We start from the raw sequence: 23,154 nt of genomic DNA on the forward strand, positions 1-23,154 counted from the left end.
CCCATCATTCCTCACTTAGAAATGTAAAATTAGTGTCAGCAGCCAGAACTTTGGTACCCTTGTATCTTGCAACATTTAATGACTATCCACTTAGTGAGTAGCATTCCTTACTTTCCTTATAAGTATTATTTATCTTAGAGCAAGGAAATGTTAATTAGACCCTGGGATGTTGATCCATGAGGCAACTTTCCCAGACAGTTGTCTAATCCCTAGGTGTGGCTTTTTAAAAAAGTTTTTTTCATTTCAACCCATATCTTAAAACAAATCTTAATGCAACCCTTTCCTAACTTTTCTAACATTTTTTCTTACAATTGATTGTCATTTGGGAAGCCAAATAATAGGTTTCCAAATCAGCGTAATTCATTTTGCAATTCTAAGCATCTGAAATATGTATCCCAACTAGTACAATAAATGCAGGTATAATGAAAGGGGAGAAGCACTGATAACAGAGAGTGGTGTCTTGAGTGATGCATATCCTGGTGATATCCACACTATGCATTTAAAGAATCATGGGAACTGTAGTTCATGAAGAGTGCTGGGAATTGCAGCTCTGGGATGGGTGAACTACAGGTCTCAGGATTCTTTGTAGGAAGCCATGTGCTTTAAATGTTTGGTGTGGATGTGACCTCAAAGATGGGGAAGCCTAGCCTCTGTGCATTTCCCCTTTCCCTTTACCCCACATATTTAGTACAGCCTCATTGGGTCAGACAAAAGATCTCTCTGAGCCAACATCCTGTTCCCCACAGTGACCAGCTAGATGCCTCTGGGAAGGTCATGTGAAGGCAACAGCCCTCTCCTTTTGTTCCGAACAAACATTTATTCCCAGTCAACCTATTCTGAAAGTTGCAAGGAGATTGTTGATTGCCTATTTAGCTGCTGAAATGCAGGTACGGTTTGAATAAAAGGCAATAATTCTTTTGTACTTGAGCCTCTGGGAAGCAGAAATTTGAGCCTGGGTGCAATTCAATGCACTAAATAATACCCCAAGACTAGAATTGTTTCTGCTGCTTAGACAAAGATAGCACACATTGATTGGGGGAGCTTGCATTTAAATGCGTTCAGTGAGATTTCGAAATCAGACTACACTTTATGGCAAGGGTTTACTCTTACCTTAAATGTTTCCACTTGGTTATATTTATCTTCTCCCAACCTGTAACATCAACACCCTTTCCCCTTAAGGTAGAGGAAGGTGTTGCTGGACTCCCACCATCCCTGGCCATCGGCCACGCTAGCTGGGAATGATGTCAGTGGTAGTCCGACAACATCTGGAGGGCTGCAGGCTCCCCAGCCCTGCCTTAAGGCTTTTCCATTCAGGCTTGCTCTCTGTTGGCTGTGAATATGTTTATCCATTTCATCATTGCCATTGTGCTTTAATGCCACCTTTAGGATAGGCCAGGAAAGGAATTTGTGTAAATAAGTGGGTGGGTTACCTTTTGCAGCCCAAGGGCCACATCGCCTCATGGGCAGCCTTCTGGGGGCCACATGCCTGTAGTGGATATGCAGCCAGCCAGAGGCAAAAGCATCAGGTGTTGCTTTTCCATTTCGTACAGTAAGGGTACATTGCAGCCACAGAAAAGTCTCAGGTTTGTACAAGACTGTCTTGCCAGAGAGGTGCATGCTCTAGTTATCTCCCGCTTGGACTACTGCAATGCACTCTACGTGGGGCTACCTTTGAAGGAGACTCGGAAACTGCAGTTAATCCAAAATGCGGCAGCTAGATTGATGACTGGGAGTGGCTGCCGAGACCATATAACATCGGTCCTGAAAGATCTTCATTGGCTCCCAGTATGTTTCCGAGCACAATTCAAAGTGTTGGTGCTGACCTTTAAAGCCCTAAACGGCCTCAGCCCAGTATACCTGAAGGAGCGTCTCCATCACCATCATCCAGCCCGGACACTGAGGTGTCATTCATAGGAATGCTTGGTCATAGGATGCTTGGTCATCCCAGTTGCTTATCTTGTCCAGCAACATGTTCGGCCCAGGATACCTGAAGGAGCGTCTCCACCCCCATCGTTCAGCCCGGAAACTGGGGTCCATTTCTGAGGGCCTTCTGGTGGTTCCCTTGCTGCAAGAAGTGAGGTTACAGGGAACCAGGCAGAGGGCCTTCTCGGTTGTGGCACCTGCCTTGTGGAACGCTTTCCCAGCAGATGTCAAGGCAATAAACAACTATTTTACTTTTAAAAGACAACCGAAGTTTAGGGAAGTTTTTAATGTCTAACACTGTATTGTTTTTAATATTCAGTTGGAAGCCACCCAGAGTTGTTGGGGAAACCCAGCCAGATGGGTGGGGTATAAATGTTTGTTTGTTTGGCCAAAGTTGTTGAGCTTGGGGGGGGGTCAACACTTCCGATATGGGCTGCCATACTCTCGGATTTTCCCAGACATTTTAAACCAATTTATTCCTTGACAATGCTTTCAGCTTTGAATCCTCCAGTCTTTGGGGGAGAGGTGTGCTAATGTTTTGGTATTTCTGTAATAGTTGGGGTGTATTGAACCACACATATTCCAAAAAGAGAATAGGACTACCAGTAGCTACTATCTACTGTGACTATGTTCTACCTCCACTGTTGGAGACCAGTACCAGTTGCTAGGAAGAACCCCAGGTGGCGAGGGTGCTATGGCACTCACGTTCTGCTTATGGGTTTCCTATACAGATCAGGTTAGTCGCTGTAAGAAGAAGATACTGGACTAGATAGGGCTTCCGGCCTGATCTGGCAAGCTCTTCTTCTGTTCAAATTTAGGCCTCTTGTTGTTGTTTAGTCATTTAGTCATGTCCGACTCTTCGTGACCCCATGGACCAGAGCACGCCAGGCACTTCTGTATTCCACGGCCTCCCACAGTTTGGTCAAACTCATGCTGGTAGCTTCGAGAACACTGTCCAACCATCTCGTCCTCTGCCGTCCCCTTCTCCTTGTGCCCCCAGTTTTTCCCAACATCAGGGTCTTTTCCAGGGAGTCTTCTCTTCTCATGAGGTGGCCAAAGTATTGGAGCCTCAGCTTCACAATCTGTCCTTCTAGTGAGCACTCAGGGCTGATTTCCTTAAGAATGGATTGGTTTGATCTTCTTGCAGTCCATGGGATTCTTAAGAGTCTCCTCCAGCACCAGAATTCAAAAGCATCGATTCTTGGGCGATCAGCCTTCTTATGGTCCAGCTGTCACTTCCATACATCACTACTGGGGAAACCATGGCTTTAACTATACAGACCTTTGTTGGCAAGGTGATGTCTCTGCTTTTTAAGATGCTGTCTTTAGGCCTCTAGATCATGTTGCTACCTGTCTGACTTGGTGAAGTAGGTTGGTTGGTTGGTTGTGGCGTATGTGTGTGTTGGTTTTTGTATCGTGAAAATGCAGCTTATTTTCAAATACAAAACATATTCATGGCTACCAAAGGAGCTTCTGTCAACACATGGATTATTGAGACATATGAATGGGGGTCTCTCACCACCAAATGTGCCTGGAGCAATTTTAATCTTGAGTTAGACTTCATTTGCTGAATGCAAGAGGCAGAAGTAAAAACGTAGTTGTTTGAGCAATTGAACTACCTGTCATCACTGGTATGCGTATCAAAGGGTTAACTTTCTGTCCGCTGAAGCACCTCTTAATAGGTCTTATCAGCAAGGCCCAAGTATTTATACGAATGCAACATTTAAAATTAGTTGCCAAAGTAAAGCACTAGCTAGCCTCTTTTTTAGTGCAGAGGACACTTCTGTCTGCTTGATAGATAATTTAAAAGCCCAGAGCACACATTGTAAGTTGCCTCACCTATTTAATGGATAGACTTTCCTCCATGTAGGAGCCTGTGACACCAGATACTGCAGTATCATGTTCTATTTAATTTTTTTTTTCAGGACCAGTACAGTGATATGAGAATCAGTATAAACCAGAGACCAGGTAGCAGTCGGAGTTTTGGGTTTGCAGTGCACCAGGATCCTTCTGGAGTCTTCGTGAAGTCAATAGAAGAAGGTAAAAATTCCCATGTAAAACTCTTAATGTGCTTGCCTTGAGAAAGTTAATTGGAAGGCAAGCAATTGATCTAACTTGATCTGAAGAATTCAGGTTGCAAATTTGGGTGGTAAGGCTGCTGGAAAAACAAAAACTGTTGGGAATGGTAGAGAGAGAATGCTCTAAGATTAATTTGTGTTCTTCTTACTTGCATGTGTGATTGATTATGCTGTCAGCTGTAGCTCTCCAGTAGCAGCCAGGAAAATAATGTCCCCCCCACCCCCCAAAAAAGTCTTTAGGTCTATATTGCACCACATTAATTTTCTCATATAGATGTGTTGCAGTTTTTAAAATAATTTGCATGCAAGGAAGAAGGTAAGATTTGTCTTTTATGTAGTTAAACTTATTGACAATACTGTCAATAAATTCTTAGTTGTCTTTGAATAAAATAATGATGGTTATTTTTAAAAAATAAATAAATTTTATTTCCTTTTGTGATAAAAACAAAACAATGTATGACATCATAACATATAAGTAACAAATCATGATGATCATTTATAGTATTAAAATAAAATAAGTAAGCTTTAGCTGAGCTAGAATTTTAAATTTATCAACTTTTCATATTCAAGTAACACCTTCCAATACTTCAGAGGAAATAAATGATGTCTCTTATATCAGCTCTTTGACTTGCATGACATTTTTGTGAAGAAATTATATCACTTTTTCGGCAGTATTGATTTTACTTTGTTGTAAAGCGTCATTAATTTACAAAACTTTGTCCCCCCCCCCTACTCTTAAAGCAACAAAAAAAGGATTATTTCCCTAATAGAAGCTGTAGCTTGTCTTTCTGGCCTCCCAAAAGGAATTCATTAGAGCTCTTCAACAATGAAGCATGCCATAGCAGAAGGAGCAGTAAAGGTTTTTCTGTAATTTACTAAGCAGTGAGATTAAAATTTTAATAATTAAAGAAGCTCAGAGTCTGACCTACAACAAGTCTGAGACAACTCCTGAATCCGTGAAACTTAGCACAGGCAAAGTTGATTGTGGTGCTTTTGGTACAAGTAGAGGCCATGAAGTTATAGATTCAGGCGGCAATCTTAACGCATGCAGCTGTCACCCTCTTGTCACCCTCCAAGTCAGGCTGTTGGTTCGTTTGCCCACTGCTGTGGGCACATATTGATAGCTGCTCTTCTAGGCCTAAAGCAGAATAATTTTTATTATTTCTCTTTTAAAAGTCCAGTCCCTACTGCTTCTTCAAGAAAACCCAGAGTGGCACAAACAGCAATAAAAATAGACAGAATTGCCAAAGCGCCACAATTTACATTCAAATTAATGAATTAACGGCATACACCCTGTTTAGCAAATTCCAGCAACAAACTGAGCTGGCCAAAATGCACCATTAATCTTAGAATCAAAGAACCGTAGAGTTGGAAGGGACCCCGAGGTTCATCTATCCCAACCCCATGCAATGTAGGAATCTCAGCTAGATCATAAATGGCCATCCAGATTCTGCTATCAAAAACCTATAATTTTTTGCTATCTGAATCAAAAACCTCTTTTAAAAGACAATTCTCTGCCAGCCTCCTGAAAAGCAGCCTAGCAACAGGCCTCCTGAACCTCACTTGGCAAGTCATTCATTGGAGTAGAAGCCACATCAGGAAATATCTCAACCTATAAAACCCTGAATGGCCAGTGCCTTGAATACAGCCCAGAAGCTAATGACCTCTCTCAGCAGCTTCATACATATATTAAGAAGCATGGAGAAAAAGATAATCTTTACAGAACGCTAGATGGCACAGGCCGTGGGGAAGAGCTTTCAGCTTGACCCGGTAACAAATTGACAACCTGCGCAGATCTCTGAGCTCAGGTGTTATATGCTGACAATGTCTCACTTCTGTCAGCAATTGCGTTGCAGAATTCTATGCTAACTGCAGCTTCTGTATCAAGAGAAGCACCATATAGTGTGCATGGCAGTAGCCCAGTCTCGAAGTAACCATATTAGACAATGAACTATAGTTACTCAGCTTCAAGGTGGTCCAAAGATAGTTTGCTAAACAGAAGTCATATCATTGCTTCTTTATGGCCAAAGGGAGGCATTTTATAGTGTCCTTGGCTCAACAGAAGCTGAGACAGTTGATTTATCATACAGGATAAGCAACAATTAAGATAATGGGCCATTGAATCCATTCCCCCCCCCTCCAGAGATTTTGCCTACCTCCTCACAGCCAATCAGCTGAAAGGTATCCAATTAAACAGGACAAACAGACTCTCTAATCCAAAATTCCTCTGGACTCCTGCGAAGTTCAAGTCAGAGCTGATCTAAGTAATTTTATCTGCAAAGTGCTTTGCAAATAGGTCACAATAGGGTTCCATGACCTCATGTAACGTCTGCTTGCCATGATGTAAAAGGTCCTTCACAACATGGAATGGCTCTGCTGGATAGCACTGAGCAGAGAAGTCTTTCGCAGAACTGTTGTCTGAGACCTTATTAGTTGAAGATGCTGGATGTTGCATCTGGAACTTTCTCTATTAAAACCTGAAATGTGCTTTAGAGCCAGTGTGGCATTAACTTGGGCAGGAGAACCCTGGATTCAGGTCTCCATTCTAGTAAAGTTGGTCAGGCAAGTTTACTGTCAGTGTTGCAGGTGATGTCCAAAAGGTAGACCGTTGTAGATCTCAGTACCCTCCCGCCACCTAAAAAACGCTCAACAACATTGACAATTTTGGTAGATCACTGCCAGTTTTATTTACAGTGGGAGTAGAACCCAGTTTCTTGAAAGTTGGACATGCCTGAGTTAGAATAAAGCTGAGTAACATCACATGTCAGCCCCTTGGGGGGGGGGGAGATGGGAAGCAGGTGTGGGGTTGGTGATAGAAAAGGTTATTAAAATTTCACCATGGTTGGCATCCGTCTGTCTCGGGAGACAATGGAAGAGTGCCCCTTTAAGGGTGCCTGTTTAAAAAAAATCTCATATTTTTTAACTTGGAACCGATATTGGCAAGTGCTCCTGATCTTGGGTGGGAAAGTGCTCTGAAGTGTTCACACTTCTCTGCTGTGCTTAGCAACATGGTTGAAAACCAGTGTAAACAGAGGAAATATGAGTGTGTTTTTAAAATGTTCACAGGCGACATAGATAACAAGTTGCAAAACAGCAGTGATTCTCTGGCGGGTCTGATAGGGTGGCATATTAGATTTATGGAGGATCATTTGTTGCTTTTGCCTTTTTAGCATATTTTTTTTAAATTTAGGAGAGGAAGAGATCCTTGTTCACAATTTGCAAAACCAAGAAACTGCCACACCACCTTAACTGCTTGGCTTTGTATTCACAACAAACCTTTACGCCTATAAAAATACCAAACTATTCTAGTCATGTCAATTAACTATCAATAAAGGCTGTATAATGCTGAGTCATTATGATTATTTGTACCTCTTGTGTCTCTGAATTAATCCACACTTTTAACGCCATGGTACACCTGTAGCACCACGTCTAGGCGCCTTCATCTGCCCCCAGCTGCAACAAAACATGTCTCTTCCATACCAGTATCTACAGCCACAGCAGGCCCTGTAACTCTCCAATGGTTTGACTTCACCCCCAAAGGTGCACTCCAACAATTATTTGCATAGAAGCAGTTCTTAGGCGGGACGCGGGTGGCGCTGTGGTCTAAACCACAGAGCCTAGGGCTTGCTGATTAGAAGGTCAGCAGTTTGAATCCCCACGATGGTGTGAGCTCCTGTTGCTTGGTCCCTGCTCCTGCCAACCTAGCAGTTCGAAAGCACGTCCAAGTGCAAGTAGATAAATAGGTACCGCTCCGGCGGGAAGGTAAACGGCATTTCCGTGCGCTGCTCTGATTCGCCAGAAGCAGCTTAGTCATGTCTTAGGCACAAGAAAAGACATGTTGTATGTTAAATATGAATGACAAGTCCTGGTAGTTATTCAGTGGCTTCTAACCCCCCCCCCCGCCCCGTTGTCTTTCCAAGGCAGCGCAGCACTCGCAGCAGCTCTCACCAAGATAAAACATACCAAAAATAAGTCTTAAAACTAACATAAAAAATTAGAGTGAGTTCCTTTTTTATTTAGCTGCCCCATGTTTCTGACATTACAAGTTAGCTCTCATCTTTCCATCACCACCAGGTAGCCCAGCAGACTTTTGCCAGTTGAATGTTGAGGATGAAATCCTTACTCTCAATGGCACAAAGGTTTCAGGTATGGACCAGAGTCAGTGGGAAGCAGCCATCGGCAGCTCACTAGAAACCGGAAACCTTGTCATGGATGTTAGGCGATACGGCAAGAAGGGTGAGCTTTTCCTTGGGGTGACTTCTGCGTGACCTGAAAGGTGTCTGTTCTTTGCCTGCGAACTTGTTGGGATGGATGAGTCCTTTATTTCTGCAGCCTTCTGCAGCAACAGCTTTTTCCTGGCAGAACCTGCTTATTGTAAATACAGCTCCTGCTGCTGTTAATTTTGGGTTGTTGTTTTTTGCATGTGTTAAAGCTGTGTAAATCTGCATTAGCAAGTCTACTTTTCTTAAACGGGAGATAACTTTTTTCAAGGAGAAATATATCCACGTAGGTTTCTTGTTCCCCCAGCCTTCAGAAATACTGATTTTCCTGACCTTGTCAGAGAGATGCAGAAAGAATCCAGCACTTTTATTATTAGTTCTGTGGTTCTGTTTCCTGGAAGAGCATCCATGTGATCTATTCCCCACACCAAACCCTTGCAATTAGGTCCTTTCTCTGTCCAGATAGTCTAGCACTGTAGTGTATACAGTGGTACCTCGCAAGACGAAAAACTCGCAAGACGAAACAGTTTTTCGTTTTTTAAGTTGCTTCGCAAGACGAATTTCCCTATGGGCTTGCTTCGCAAGACGAAAACGTCTTGCGAGTTTGTTTCCTTTTTCTTAAAACCATTAATACCGTTAAAACCATGCTTCACAAGACGAAAAATTCGCAAGACGAAAAAACTCGCAGAACGAATTAAGTTTGTCTTGCGAGGCACCACTGCACCTGTATTTGAAGAATAAAAGTTAGTAAACTTGCTATTGTTCATTGTGCTTGCCTTTGACTAATGCTTGCTTTTTTGGGGAAGGCGGTCTGTTCATAAAAAGCCCTAACCAATTTCCACACATACAAATTCCAATTCACTTTCTACTTCATCTGTCCCTCCTGTCTTTTTTGTGTGTGTTTTGGTTTTGATGTATTTTCATTAAGTCTTTTTCTTTATGCTTTGACATCTTCCCTGTCTACTTTTCAATTTTTTGATCTCCACATGCCAATCAGACTGGGGCAAAGACCAGCCTTCCCTGCCATATGCAAGGCACAAAATCCTCAATCTCACCAGTATGGCTACCAACATTATAGGTACACCTGAGAACAAATGGATTGATGCGACATCTGTGGACAGCACTTCAGCCAAAAGTCAAAGCATATCAGCACAAAAAGACTTGCACAACAATTTTCAAAATGATGTAAGTATGCCTATGCTTGCATTTGGGAAGAGGTTCTGCATTTCTTCTCTCAGCAACATTAAACAGTGCCTAGAAAGTACTCAAGGGACGCGGGTGGTGCTGTGGGTTAAACCACAGAGCCTAGGACTTGCCGATCAGAAGGTAGGCGGTTCGAATCCCGGCGATGGGGTGAGCTCCCGTTGCTCGGTCCCTGCTCCTACCAACCTAGCAGTTTGCAAGCACGTCAAAGTCCAAGTAGATAAATAGGTAAACGGTGTTTCCTTGCGCTGCTCTGGTTCGCCAGAAGCGGCTTAGTCATGCTGGCCTCAGGACCTGGAAGCTGTACGCCGGCTCCCTCAGCCAGTAAAGCGAGATGAGCGCCGCAACCCCAGAGTCGGCCACGACTGGACCTAATGGTCAGGGGTCCCTTTACCTTTACCTTTTAGAAAGTACTCACTTAATGAAAGTTAAACATCTCCAAGGTTCAATTAATGAAGAAATGTTGTCTTGGCCTGTTGACCAGAAGTCCAGGTCCTATTGTTAGCTAGGTGGTGACGCAGGCCAGCAACTTTTTGTGCTAGGACATGTGAAAGTGATGTGGCCAGATACTTCTACTGCATGTTCTGTCAGCATAAGTCAGTCGTTCTATTACACTATGAGAGAAGTGCTAGCACACTGCAGGAAACTTTTTTTCCTTACTGGAGTTTCCTGTGAACCCAACGTAAATACCCATAGAGGCATCTGCTCACTGCTGTCATGTAATTTCTCTGTTCTGGCCTTGCTTTCTTCCCATCCAGGTAGGTAATTTTTCCCTACTGCATCTCTTGCACTGCATTGGATAGGATAGGCAGTAATTTTATTTATCTATAAACCTTCACAGAACAGATATCCAAAAAAAGCCCACCACCAAAAAACCAAAAACAATTCATAGTTGAACCACAAATTTAGCTCTCAATTTCCTGGTTGTCCATTCATTCATTGGATCATTCATCTTCTCCTAGTGCAACAACAAAGCAAATTACTAGCCAGTTATTTGCAACAAAGCAAATCAGTCTGCGTGCCAGTTACCATCTTGTATGTTCAGTATTAAATCGGAAAACTTATCTTGGCTGCCAGAAGTCTGAGAAACATTTGCATAACCCTTTCCTTCTTGAAGATGGAGGAACAAGTTTCACGAAATCTCTTCTCTTGATTTTCTAAGCATCAGAAGCCCATAATGGCACATGGACTGATTGCTAGATCTTTTAGATTTTAAATCCAGTAATAGATTATTAGATGAATGATTGTTCATTCTACATCATTTATTGAATATGCATAAAAATAAAGTTCTTTAGGGGTAGGATCAAAAATATCTATTTTAGCTTTACAGGTTGTATGGCTTACCAGGAGTGTCAAAAGCAGTTGTAGTTATTTTGTGGAGGTGGGGGATGAAGGTAAGAGTCATGGAATTATTTCAGTATGTTAATTTTTCTGGTTTCAGGATTCAGAAACAAAGATCAATGGAATGCAAGGAGATGTAAATTCCAATGAGAAAAAAGGTAAAACCATCAGAACTTTCCAATTGCTAGCTGTACGCAGTGGTTGGGATTGAAGGGGAAAATGTATACCTAGTGGATATGGTGTACTGGGGAGTTGTGTACAGTTGAAATATAAGAACTTCCAATTTTCTTAGGTGGCTCATAAATATAATTGCATGCAGAAGACAAATTGGGTTCTCTTCCGGAAGCGTTGTGCACATATAAAGAACTGCTAACAAGATGGCATCTAGTTCCTTTATTTCTGCATCACTGACAATATGAGTGTGTGTAGTAAGAATGAAAGAAGAGAGGGGGGAAGGCAGAAATAATTTTAAACAGTACTGGCGTTGAGGTCCTAGCAAGTTCATGGGATTACCTGCCTTTCACTGTCACGTCAATCCGAGCTTTGGTGTGTGTGTGCATGTGTGCTTAGAGGGAGATACTCTGTAAAATGCTTTTTGAAAGAAAAAAGAAAAGTCTATTCAATGTGTAGAAAATTGTATGGTGAAAACTTATGTGTGCCCAGGAAGACTTGGAGTTAGTGTATGTTTTTTGAAAGTTTAGACTTTTGAGGAAGGCAAAGGAAGAGAAAACCTATCCTGTAATATAAAACTAGAAAGCATTTCAGCCCAAGAGCTTAGTTTCCCTTGCAGTTTCCATTTATTTCAGTGGTGTGTTGATGGCAACAGCTTTGTGTGCCTATGCCAGCCTTTCTCAAACTTGGAACCCCATATATTGTTGGACTACAAATCCCATCATCCTCATTGGTCCTGGTGGGTAAGGAAGATGGGAGTTGTGGTCCAGCAATATCTGGGAGCCCGAGTTTCTCAAGTCTGGCCTATACCCATGCAGTTAGATTAAGAAGGCATTTTTATAACTCCGGCCTGCAGCACATAGAAATTGAAGTGAACTCTCCACTGGCAAGAAGACACCACATTTGCTGATCTAAGGACACCTGATGCTTGTCATGAGCTCAGGGCACTTACTTAAGATTTGTTTTGTTTGATGTGAGCTTTCTAAAAAGGCAAGCAGAATAGAAGGAGCATGTACAAAATGATAAATAACTAAAGAATTGAACGAAACGTTTGTCTGAGCAAGAAGCCCATCCAGACCCTACAGGACAACATTTAACGATATTACTACAGTGGTGCCTCGCAAGACGAAATTAATCCGTTCCGTGAGCCTCTTCGTCTAGCAGTTTTTTCGTCTTGCAACCCTTTAAGCGGCTTAGCGGCTATTAAAGGCTTAGTGGCTATTAAAGGCTTAGCGGATTAGCGGCTAAAAGGCTATTAGTGGCTTAGCGGCTTAGAAAAAGGGGGGGAAGCGGGGAAAAATCGGAACACTTGCAAGACGTTTTCGTCTTGCAAAGCAAGCCCATAGGGAAAATCGTCTTGTGAAGCAGCTCAAAAACGGAAAACCCTTTCGTCTAGCGGGTTTTCCGTCTTGCAAGGCATTCGTCTTGCGGGGCACCACTGTATATGTTCTATCTCACCCTTCATCCAAGGAGTTCAGGGCACCGATGTGGAAGTATATTACAGCAACCCTGTAAAGTTGTTCAGGCCAAGAGATAATGACTTATCCCAGGCCACCCAATGAAACGAACAGAGATCAATGTCCAGGTTTTCTGGTTGTTCATTTCCCAGCAATCTCGTTTACTGCCCTAGCTCTGCCTCTGCTGAAATTTTGAACACTGAAAGATGCTGTATAGAGTAGGAGCACTGTACTTTGGTAAACACATTCCTGTGACATAGGCTACTATGCTGGCAAGATGTTTGTTTCAATGCAACTTAAGTTGGATGATCTGAGTAGTGTTTATCCATTGGACAGATATTAAATAAAGCCAGACCACACCACACTGACTTGTTTTGTATCTTCATATTTTTTTTCAAATAGACACAGAACCCATTTCTTTGAAAAACTTAAAAAGGCGATCACAGTTTTTTGAACAAGGTAAAAAACAACAACCCCAAAAGCTAACATTTCATGTACTTTCATGAAATTGTTCCCCAATGTACATTCTTCTTAACAAGTCTCTGGTGTTGGGTTCTAAGTTTCTTTAGTCATTGATTGTTGCCATCATGCCAAACTAGCTTAATGTGTTTCCATTCTTTCCTTAGGGTCATCAGGTTTTTCTTACAATTCATGGGTCTACCTTTGTGGTAATGGGCTTTGTGTGTTCCTCTGTATCTCAAACCTTTTACACTTCTGATATTTGTTCAAACGCTCTTCTCACTGGGGAGCAGTGTGAAGTACAGAAACCTTTGTTCGGATTTGCAGCTTTCCTACAAAATGCCATTACGCTGAGCAAAGCAGCAGACATGCTACAATAAATTCCCAACTCGAGAAATGCAGTCAAATTTGAATGTATTCATAATGCGATTTAGATTTATTAAAAATTGGCAGATTAGTATGCAGTAGCTAATTACAAAGTGCCTGTTCCATAACCATGAGCAAATCTTACGGCTCCAAAATACTTTGGAAAAGGGTTTTAAGAATCCAAATGACAGTGTCTCGGCTGTGAATGGTTTGTCACAATTCTCTAAGGCTTCTCCAAGTGTGCTTTGCATGTTGCATCTCACCTCCTTCATTTTCACTTCAGTAATTTGCTTCTTCCTGTTTCAGTATTTTTTGTGCACATGGAATGTGTTGAAGTGATTAAGGCACTTCACATTTATTATAACATTAAGTATCACAAAAGTTCTGTTTTCCCTTGAATATATATGTCCCTTTGATAAGTACAAAATATTAAAATGCTTCTCTTTGACTCTGTTTGGATGGTTTGTCCTAGTGATATACTGCTGAGTGAATTGCAATGTCTCAGCGTAGCTGTCAAGCATCCTTTATTGTGACGGCATATTCCTCTATAAGTTCTTTTCAAAGCCAACGGAGGGGAGAATGGGAGGCCTTGGCCTGCCTGTGCATTTCAATCCCCCAGCTTCTCTGGCTGCGCAGGTAGGGCTTTTCCGAACATGGAATGCGCTTCACAATACAGACTGCTGGACAGGTATGGAACGTGGTCTTATTATCTTCACTGGTTTCCTTAGAATTTTCCACTTCATCTTTTTATCGCATGTTTGTCATCTGATGTGAGGGTCCGCTCATCTTCGATCAGGGTGGAGCTGTTGCAAAGAGACTTTATTGTCACTAATAAGTAAAAATACGTATCTTCCCTCGATAACAAATACTGCTGAGAGTGCCCATGTGTTGCAGATGGGAAATGATTGTTAAACGTTTCCTATACAGTAGACCAGAAGAGATAACAACCTCTACACAATTATTTGCAGTCTGCCACCATAATCCCAATACTTTATTTTGTGTATATATAAAGTATTAAAGTAACTTCCAGAGAATTGCAACACTAGTAGTAATATATATATATTACTGCTAGTGTTGCAATTCTCTGGAAGTTGTGCAGTTTCTCAGCATACAGTTCCAGTGCAGGAGCACTTAACCAATCCTACTGATTTTGTATTTGACCTCTGTTGTGCGTGTTTTTATTATTTTTATATACGCTGCCCTAAGAGCATTATGCTGAGTGATTAATATATCTAGTAAATTTTTAAAAAATCTATCAGACAAAGCAAAAAGCTTTGTGGTTGGTTTTGGCATTGCAAAAATGGGTGCTAAGGAGAATCACATAGACGTTAAACTGTGGTTGGAATGAAAGTGAATTATACACCAATGTAATGTCTTTGGTAAGCAAGATAAAAATGCATGTGCAGCTGTTTCTTTAAAAACAACAAAAAGGGAGCCATTCCTATTGATGGCCCTAGACCTTCAGAAAAGTAAATGAGTAGTAACTTTCAAATAATATGTTGTTTAATTGTATACTGTGTTAGGAGAAGTGGGGTTTTCCCCCCAGTGCATTCTTTACTTTGTGATGAGCTTTTGCTTATCTCTAAATTGAAAAGTGGCTTTGTGGTTCTAGCCAGGTTTTTAAAAGAAGATTCTTTAGCGAACTTTGTGGTATTGCTAAAGTTGAGATGAATTCTTTTAAGACTAAAGGAATACAGTGGTGCCTCGCAAGACGAAATTAATCCGTTCCGCGAGCCTCGAAGCAACCCTATTAGCAGATTAGCGGATTAGCGCTATTAGCGGTTTAGCGGCTATTAAAGGCTTAGCGGCTGTTAAAGGCTTAGCGGATTAGCAGCTAAAAGGCTATTAGCGGCTATTAAAGGCTTAGTGGCTTAGCGGCTAAAAGGCTATTAGCGGCTTAGCGGCTTAGAAAAAGGGGGGGGGGAAGCAAAAAAAAAAATCGGAACACTTGCAAGACGTTTTCGTCTTGCAAAGCAAGCCCATAGGGAAAATCATCTTGCGAAGCAGCTCAAAAATGGAAAACCCTTTCGTCTAGCGGGTTTTCCGTCTTGCGAGGCTTTCGTCTTGCGGGGCACCACTGTATTAAGTAATATTATTGCATATTTACAGCTATCTATGCGGTGTCTACAAATTTGTATATATCCATTAAGCTGATATTTCCATTGCGCATTGTTAAAGTGGGATGGGGGGAGCCATTGAGGGATGAATCTTGCACCCATGAACTATGTGCTGTGCTCATGCAGCCTGTTTTTCTACTGTGCTTTCTGCCAGTGCTACTCATCTTTTGAGGCAGGTAATAGGATGTGTCCATCTTTTTCTGGTTCACTCCTCGTTTCTGGTTGTATGGGTTGTTGGGGAGAGGAGGAAAGAGGGAGGTCTTTTCCAACCCAGTTCACTCAATTTGATGTGTGATATATTCATCCCGATATCTCTTTTTGTGTGTTTTTCTTTTGCTGTTCCTTATATCGTTCTAAGACTATCCACGTTTCAGTGCATACTGAGAGATCCTTACTCCCTAATTGTCCTACAGCTGCTATCTTTTCCTGCTTATTGTGGTCAGAAGCCTGTGGTGGATTACGATCTGAAAAAAAAAATGCAGGAATATAACTTCCTGATAAAATACTGCTTTGGCAAGCATTATGAAACCCTGGGGAAAGTCTGGGGAAAATAAAGACTTCTCTCAGTTTTCTCTTGATGTGGTGACGCACATATTCATCCTTAAGATTACCATCATTGTTGTGTGTTTTTCCATGTAGAACAGCTGTTTGTCTCTTGCTTGTCCAACTGATGAAAAACTGTAAAATCATACAATTCTAATAGGTGTTTGTTCATCTGAAAGTCCTTGACCTGATAAGGGAATGGGCCCAACAGCTTAAATAGTGCCTTCCAATAGCCTACAACTTTAAATTGTATCTTCCAGGTCATACTAACAAAGTTTCTTTTTCTTTCTTTTTAAAATTATTTCTTCTCACTGCCAGGAGGCCCAGAGCCTGCTATTCCTGATGTGAGTATTGCTGCTTAAGTTATAGTAAATAGTCTTTAACTAATGAGATAATAATATAACATTAAAAAATACGTACATTCCCACAAATGAAAATGAATACTCAAAGCAATAAAGATGTTATTATGAGATAAAATAGAATAATGCATAACTTGGGGGAAAATATACAGTCACACATTATCATGAAAATTATTACTTTCAAAACTGATGAACAAGAACAATGGGTGGTATTCAACTAATATTTGCTCAGAGCAGACCTGTTTAAGTTAATGGATCTAGCTTAGTCATATTAATTATTGTAGTGGATTACCACCCCGTGACTGTAAATCTACCTGCTTGAAACCTAAAGAAAGGTTCTTCATAAGATAGCTTTATTTGGTGAACAAGGAATGTAACCAGATGTTTGGATCCAAAAAGTACTCCCAATATCACATTGCCTCTAAAGGTAAAAAGGTAAAGGACCCTTAGATGGTTAAATTCAGTCAAAGGCGACTATGGGGTGTTGCGCTCATTTCACTTCAGATCGAGGGAGCCGGTGTTTGGTGCTGTGGTCTAAACCACTGAGCCTCTTGGGCTTGCCAATCATAGGGTTGGCAGCTGGAATCTGTGCGACGGAATGAGCTCCCGTTGCTCTGTCCCAGCTTCTGCCAACCTAGCAGTTCGAATTGCCTCTTAATATGCAAACCGGGGATGGGTACTGTCCATGGAAGCAGGAAGGAACAGAGCTGAACCCTTCTTTTCCTTGGGCACTTTCCAAGACTGGCCAAGTTGGGTCGGTGTGATAGCTTGCAGAGCAAAAGTGTACAGGGTTAAGCATTTTCCTTATCTGCCCACTCTGTCAAACTTAAGACAAATTCAAGACTGGGAATCCACGTTCACTGCCAAATATCTATTTCTGGTCTAAGACTGTAACTGAGATTGTAAATTTGTGTGTGTGTTCAAAGCAAAACAAAACATTCTGCTCTAGCTGATTTTATGTTTCTGTGTTTCAGCTCCCAGTTCCACCCATCAGTGCTTCTAGCCGCTGGGCCTGGGATCAAGAGGAGGAAAGAAAAAGACAAGAGAAATGGCAAGCAGAACAGGATCGCTTACTTCAGGTGTGGACTTAATAATGCAATGTCCATCACTACAAGGTTGGCTCTGGATTTGGCCAGCCAGACTGACCTCCAAAATAAGCCTATTCTGGAATTTATGCTGCCAATAGAAATGGTCTATAGTGATTTAAGGTTAACTTAGTGAGGCTAGGTTTTGGAGAGTATATAACTGCTATTTTAAAGCAATTAAAGATGGAAATCGCCACCATTGATACTAAACATGGTATCAATATGTGGTTTATAATTGCTTTGTGGTCCAACCCTTTGTATAGATACTTAGAATAAAATCTCATTTTGCTAATAGGTTTTATTTCCAAATAAGCACCTCTGAGTTCATCCTGTTTTGATGTCTCATCATCTGTTTTAGAGTAAAAGGCTTCTGGGGCAAAGCATATGCCATCTTAATATGTTCTTATGCATCCTGAATGCAGCTGTCTGAAAACCAGTTGTGTGTTTATTACTGCCCAACCTCCCTATGTTCTAATCCATTGTACAAATCTCTGAGAAACTAGATGTTTGAGACAAAACCGAATCCTGATTTGAGATGAAATGTTAAAAGTCTGGTGACTTATTTTTGCTCCCTAAACAGAAGTTAAGGTTAACCCATTCCTTTCTAGGAAGAGTGGGTTGCTTCTTATAGGAAGAAGTAAAATAATAGGTAAATGAGAAAGTACCTAGGTAACAATTACTGTATTTGTACAGTGGTACCTCAGATTAAGAACTTAATTCGTTCTGGAGGTCTGTTCTTAACCTGAAACTGTTCTTAACCCGAAGCACCACTTTAGCTAATGGAGCCACTGTGCCGCCGCTGCACAATTTCTGTTCTCATCCTGAAGCAAAGTTCTTAACCCGAGGTACCATTTCTGGGTTAGCGGAGTCTGTAACCTGAAGCGTATGTAACCCGAGGTACCACTGTACAGCGTTAGAATCAATTACAAATTTGTATTATACTTCTGTGCCACCATGCCTTTAAAGGTAAAGGACCCCAACAGTTAAGTGCAGTTGCAAATGACTCTGGGGTTGCGGTGTTCATCTTGCTTTACTGGCCGAGGGAGCCGACGTTTGTCTGCAGACAGTTTTTCCAGGTCATGTGGCCAGCATGAGTAAGCTGCTTCTGGCGAACCAGAGCAGTGCACGGAAACGCTGTTTACCTTCCTGCCGGAGTGGTACCTATTTATCTACTTGCACTTTGACGTGCTTTCGAATTGCTAGGTTGGCAGGAGCTGGGACCGAGCAACGGGAGCTCACCCCGTCGCGGGGATTTGAACCGCCAACTTTCCGATCAGCAAGCCCTAGGTTCAGTGGTTTAGACCACAGTGCCACTCGTGTCCCATGCCTTTACACATTGTCAAAAGTGCTTTTTTGGTATATTAGAAAGTACTTTCCCTTGCCATTGATTTGCCAGAACTAGCTTTCATAAGAGTACTGAGATTTTGACATTATTGAGAGGGCACCATTTGAAATGAAACTGATATTTCTAATGTAAAAGAGTGTGTGCAAGGCTTGCCCAACTATGGATTTATCTTACTTTGTACAGTACAGTGATCATACCACATTTCTATGGAGTTTACATTGACAGAAAATATACGTTCAGCTAATTATGCCATGAAATTAATACACTTTTTAATTTAAAAAACCTAGGAGAAATACAGGCGCGAACAAGAGAGACTGAAGGAAGAATGGCTGAAAGCTCAGAAAGAGGCTGAAAAGGAGAACTCCAAATACTTACATGAGGTGAGCTCTATAACTTATTGTGGATTACACTCTCTTTGTACTTCCATGGAACAAAATTTACAATTTGCTTTCTCCCTGGCTAGTAAGCAAATGCATCAGAATCCGGAAATGCAGGCAACTATATTCCACTAGAAGAAAATCTAAGCAGGAAAAGGATGATAATAATAGATTCATCAGGACAAACTAAAAATCACAAATCCATGAATAGCATGAGTTTCTAGCAGTAATGATAAATCATCTTAAAATGTGCATTAAAAACCATTGAAAGTCAAAACAGATGCTAACAGTTCCATTTAGATAGGTTTCCTCAACCTGGTGCCCTTGAGATGTTATTGAACTACAACTGCCATCAGCCATGTTGAAGTCCAGATCCATCTGGAAGGCACTAGTTTGGGGAAATCTGTACTAAGAGATCCAAGCAGAATTTCTTATTACAAAACACATATTGTGTAGTAGTTGGTGGCTTAATTTGTGTCTTTGTGTCACTGCTTACCTTCACCATCTGTTGCCGATCTGTTTCCTTAAGCCAGTTTCAATTAAAAATCTTAAGAAGGAAGTCCAGGTAAGACTTCTTTTTGACAATGGATGCATTGTCAATTTGGATACAAGGTGGATGGACGAAAGACTGTCGCATTCACCTTTATTCATTTCAACAAACTACCATCGATCTTTTAGTTGTCTCTGTCCATGACCATGGAGATTGCGGGAAGACTTCAAGGAAAGTTTAGATAGATTTAGCCCTGCACAGAGGGCTCTACAGTGCAGGTCATACTAACTAATTTACAAGTGTTCAGTCGCCAGAGGCTTAGCAGGTATAGCGTTCAGTTCCCAGATCCATAAAATGCAAAGATCATATTTAATCATGTAAACTTACAGTGTGACAGACTTAAATGGTTGATAATGGACCACTTAACTGCAATCATCCCTAAGCGGTGGAAAAGAAATACAATACAGAAAGCTAAAAATGGGTTAAAAATTAAAAATAAATGCCTGCTTTAAGTTAAAGCAAACAACCAAATTAAAAACGTAAGTAGAAGTACTAAATGTGCTAAATATGGCAAAAACCATTAATTTTAAAAGTTAGAGGCAAGTGCTAATAATATTCAATGGTTCCATTTCCTAAAACTCTGCACCATCCTGTCGGTTTCATTTTTATAAGCCTTGCACTCTCTTCTAGGAGGAGACTGTATTAAAGCCAAATACTGTGTCTGTAACTGCACAAGAACCTCCTGTTTCCATGTGGAGAGCAAATGGGGATCACAAGACTGACTATTCTGAGGCTGGTAGACGATGGGAAGAAGAACGAGAACAGGAGAAGAAGGAAGAGGAAAGGAAACGTCTTGAGGAGGCCCAGAGGCTGGAAGAAGCAGCAACTGCGTTACGAATAGAACAAGAGAGGAAGCACCAAGAACTAGAACGTGAGAAGGAGCAAAATGTGTCCTATGCAGAGGAGCCGAGATATCAGGAAGCAGCAGAACAGAAATTGCAGGTTGAACAAGTCAAGGAAACTTCAATACAGAGGCCCCAGTATCAAAGGTGTGCATTCAGTTTTTCCCTATGTTGTTTTTTTTTTTGCTATAGTGACCTACAGAAGGCATAAGCATACGCTCAAAAATGTATGACTAAAATACTTTATATTCATGAGAATTTATTATATTGATGCACAAGTACTTGTGAGTGCAAAAAGCAATAGAATCAGTCAATAGGCTTGTTTTGAAACAATGTAAGTTTCAAATTGTTAACTGAACTATTTATGTTGAGGTTTGTGGTAGGATTTTGGTAAAAGCTCTGTTTCCCGTGGCTGCAAGTATCCCTGGATGCAAATACACACTTGGCAGCAGCAACCAAGTCCTAATGGAGTTCTTGTCACACATCAGTATAAGCATTATATATTTATCCTCATCCCACCTTCGTAAATCAATAATAGGGTCTTTCAGGAGGGCTGACACCAAGTGCTACAATGGGCAAGAACCCCATAGATGACTCAGTTAGGATCTCCCTGGACTTTTGGGGACTCTAGAGCCAATCCTCACTTGATATGTTAGGATGCAGGAATCAGAAATGTGCCCCATCACTAAACCATAATAACTATAACACTTTCCCTCTCCATGACACTACACTGACTGATTTCCAGAAGAACTGTTTCAGTTAAGCTCTCCATTCTTGGGCTCCAGCCAGTGCATCATCCGGAATGCTGCCAGCAAAAGCTTGAGCCCAAAAAACATGTTGCAGCTACTGCAGCAAAAATTACCAAGGAAAGCTGGATTAAGTATTTGCCATCAGTTGTGCCTCCCTCATTCTTAAACCAGCTGATTGTTGTGCGATTTACAGTTAACAAGGCCTGTTGCAGGCCTGTTGCAAACCGATGCATAGATAACCAGCATGGTTTAAGAGAATAGATGCTAACGTAGGCATTACCTTTGCATGTTTGTTTAGGTCAATGAAGGCTTTCATTGAGCATTCGAGGGCAACAGTTTTGCCACCACTGCTTTAGTTTGCTGTGTGTACATAGTCCTTAGCACTTACAATGGATGCCCACCAGGACTGTCAGATTTTGCAGATCTACCTGTATTTAAACCAGGGCAGGAATCCTTTTGGGGGGAAGAAGGCAAGGGCCGCATTACTCTAGTGTAAAGCTTTTGGAAACTGCTTTGCATAGGTGGCTGTGGCCAGGCAGCAGACAGTCACACACCTTTAACTAGCACCCATCCCTTTCTCTCCCTCTCTCCCCTCCCTCCGGTTTCTTCTCTTTCTGCACTGAGACTTTCTGCACTGCACTCCCACGTCTTAGTGCACTAGAGAGGCAACATTGCAAGCTGCTTTTTTAAAGTTCTTGTGGCTTCCTCTCTGTGCACTAAGGGTAGCCCTTTTCTGAGCACACCAAAAGGAATCCAGGAGAAGTTGCCATCCAGGCACACTGAAAGCTGTCTGAATAATCAGCTATCTCTGCCCACTGAGAAATGGGAACAGGTCCTTGCTTTCTCATTGCTCAGCTGGAGAAAGTAAGTTTGCAGAGAGGGGGAGGTTTTGATTTCTCTTCCTCCCTCCACAGACTTCTCTTGCCCATGTGCTTCCCCGTCACACCATCACTGTGTCTTCCCTATGTTTGTGTCCAAACCTTAAAAATGAATTTGAGTGCATAAGAACCTCAGATCTTGCATTGCAAAAGTGAAATATACTGTATATATTTTATTTTATTTTATTTTTATTTTGCAAACTGTAAATGCTCAGAACTTGGCACTGAGCATTTCTAAGACAAGTCATGCTGCTGTTGTAAATTATACAACAAAGAACAGGTCTAACTTCCTAATCTGCCATCCCTTCTCCTACAGCTTCCTGTTTTCTTGGATGCAAATCCAGATTTGCAAGAATTTCTTGTTCAATATGTGGGAGGCTATTGTTCATGGTTTTGTATCTTCCTGCAGTGCCAGCCAAATGAGTATCTCTTCCTGTGTAATCTATTCATTCTATGCATGTTTACTTTAGGCATTTTGAAACATCAAGAAATTCTGATGAACCAACAGGCTACTTCAGTACTAACAGGTAAAACTATGCTGGTTTCCCTGTCCTTCAATTTATGCTCGTTTGGGATTCTTTTACAAGTGTGCCTCTGAAATGCTGGGATCCTGGTACAGCTTAGGGAAATACAGCATTAGTTTGTGGATTACTTAATAATGGGCAACTATGGAAGTATGAAGAGGGACGCGGGTGGCACTGTGGGCTAAACCACAGAGCCTAGGACTTGCCAATCAGAAGGTCGGCAGTTCAAATCCCCGCGATGGAGTGAGCTCCCGTTGTTTGGTCTCTGTTCCTGCCAACCTAGCAGTTTGAAAGCACGTCAAAGTGCAAGTAGATCAATAGGTACTGCTCTGGCGGGAAGGTAAACGGCGTTTCCATGCGCTGCTCTGGTTCGCCAGAAGCGGCTTAGTCATACTGGCCACATGACCCGGAAGCTGTATGCCGGCTCCCTCGGCCAATAAAGCAAGATGAGCACCGCAACCCCAGAGTCAGTCACGACTGGACTTAATGGTCAGGGGTCCCTTTACCTTTTTATGGAAGTATGATGGGATAAAGTGTCATTTCAGCTGCATTGCCTTAGATCTCGGG

General features: G+C 41.7%; 1 protein-coding gene and 1 long non-coding RNA gene across 51 annotated transcripts in view; one reads left to right on the forward strand and one right to left on the reverse strand.

Moving 5' to 3' along the window:
- LMO7 (LIM domain 7) overlaps positions 1-23,154 on the forward strand; it is a 150,686-nt gene that overhangs the window by 115,595 nt on the left and 11,937 nt on the right. For 9 of the 50 annotated variants that reach the window (XM_083501020.1, XM_083501056.1, XM_083501023.1 and 6 more), the window contains 10 exons: positions 3,849-3,963; positions 8,076-8,237; positions 9,219-9,406; positions 10,866-10,923; positions 12,796-12,852; positions 16,197-16,222; positions 17,212-17,316; positions 18,955-19,047; positions 20,225-20,583; positions 22,534-22,590. In XM_083501020.1, the coding sequence (XP_083357146.1) occupies positions 3,849-3,963; positions 8,076-8,237; positions 9,219-9,406; positions 10,866-10,923; positions 12,796-12,852; positions 16,197-16,222; positions 17,212-17,316; positions 18,955-19,047; positions 20,225-20,583; positions 22,534-22,590 (1,220 nt within the window). Of the gene's footprint in view, positions 1-3,848; positions 3,964-8,075; positions 8,238-9,218; positions 9,407-10,865; positions 10,924-12,795; positions 12,853-13,019; positions 13,062-16,196; positions 16,223-17,211; positions 17,317-18,954; positions 19,048-20,224; positions 20,584-22,533; positions 22,591-23,154 lie in introns of all 50 variants that reach the window. The other 41 variants (XM_083501058.1, XM_083501033.1, XM_083501038.1 and 38 more) reach the window with 9 other exon arrangements.
- Positions 4,885-8,066, reverse strand: LOC310706074. Its single transcript, XR_014525640.1, has 2 exons — positions 6,158-8,066; positions 4,885-5,139 (listed from the first exon to the last, which is right to left on the reverse strand). It is a non-coding gene; the product is annotated as an uncharacterized lncRNA (long non-coding RNA).

This window comes from Podarcis liolepis, assembly GCF_965112155.1.
Source record: "Podarcis liolepis genome assembly, chromosome: 4".
NCBI classification, from domain to species: domain Eukaryota; kingdom Metazoa; phylum Chordata; class Lepidosauria; order Squamata; family Lacertidae; genus Podarcis; species Podarcis liolepis.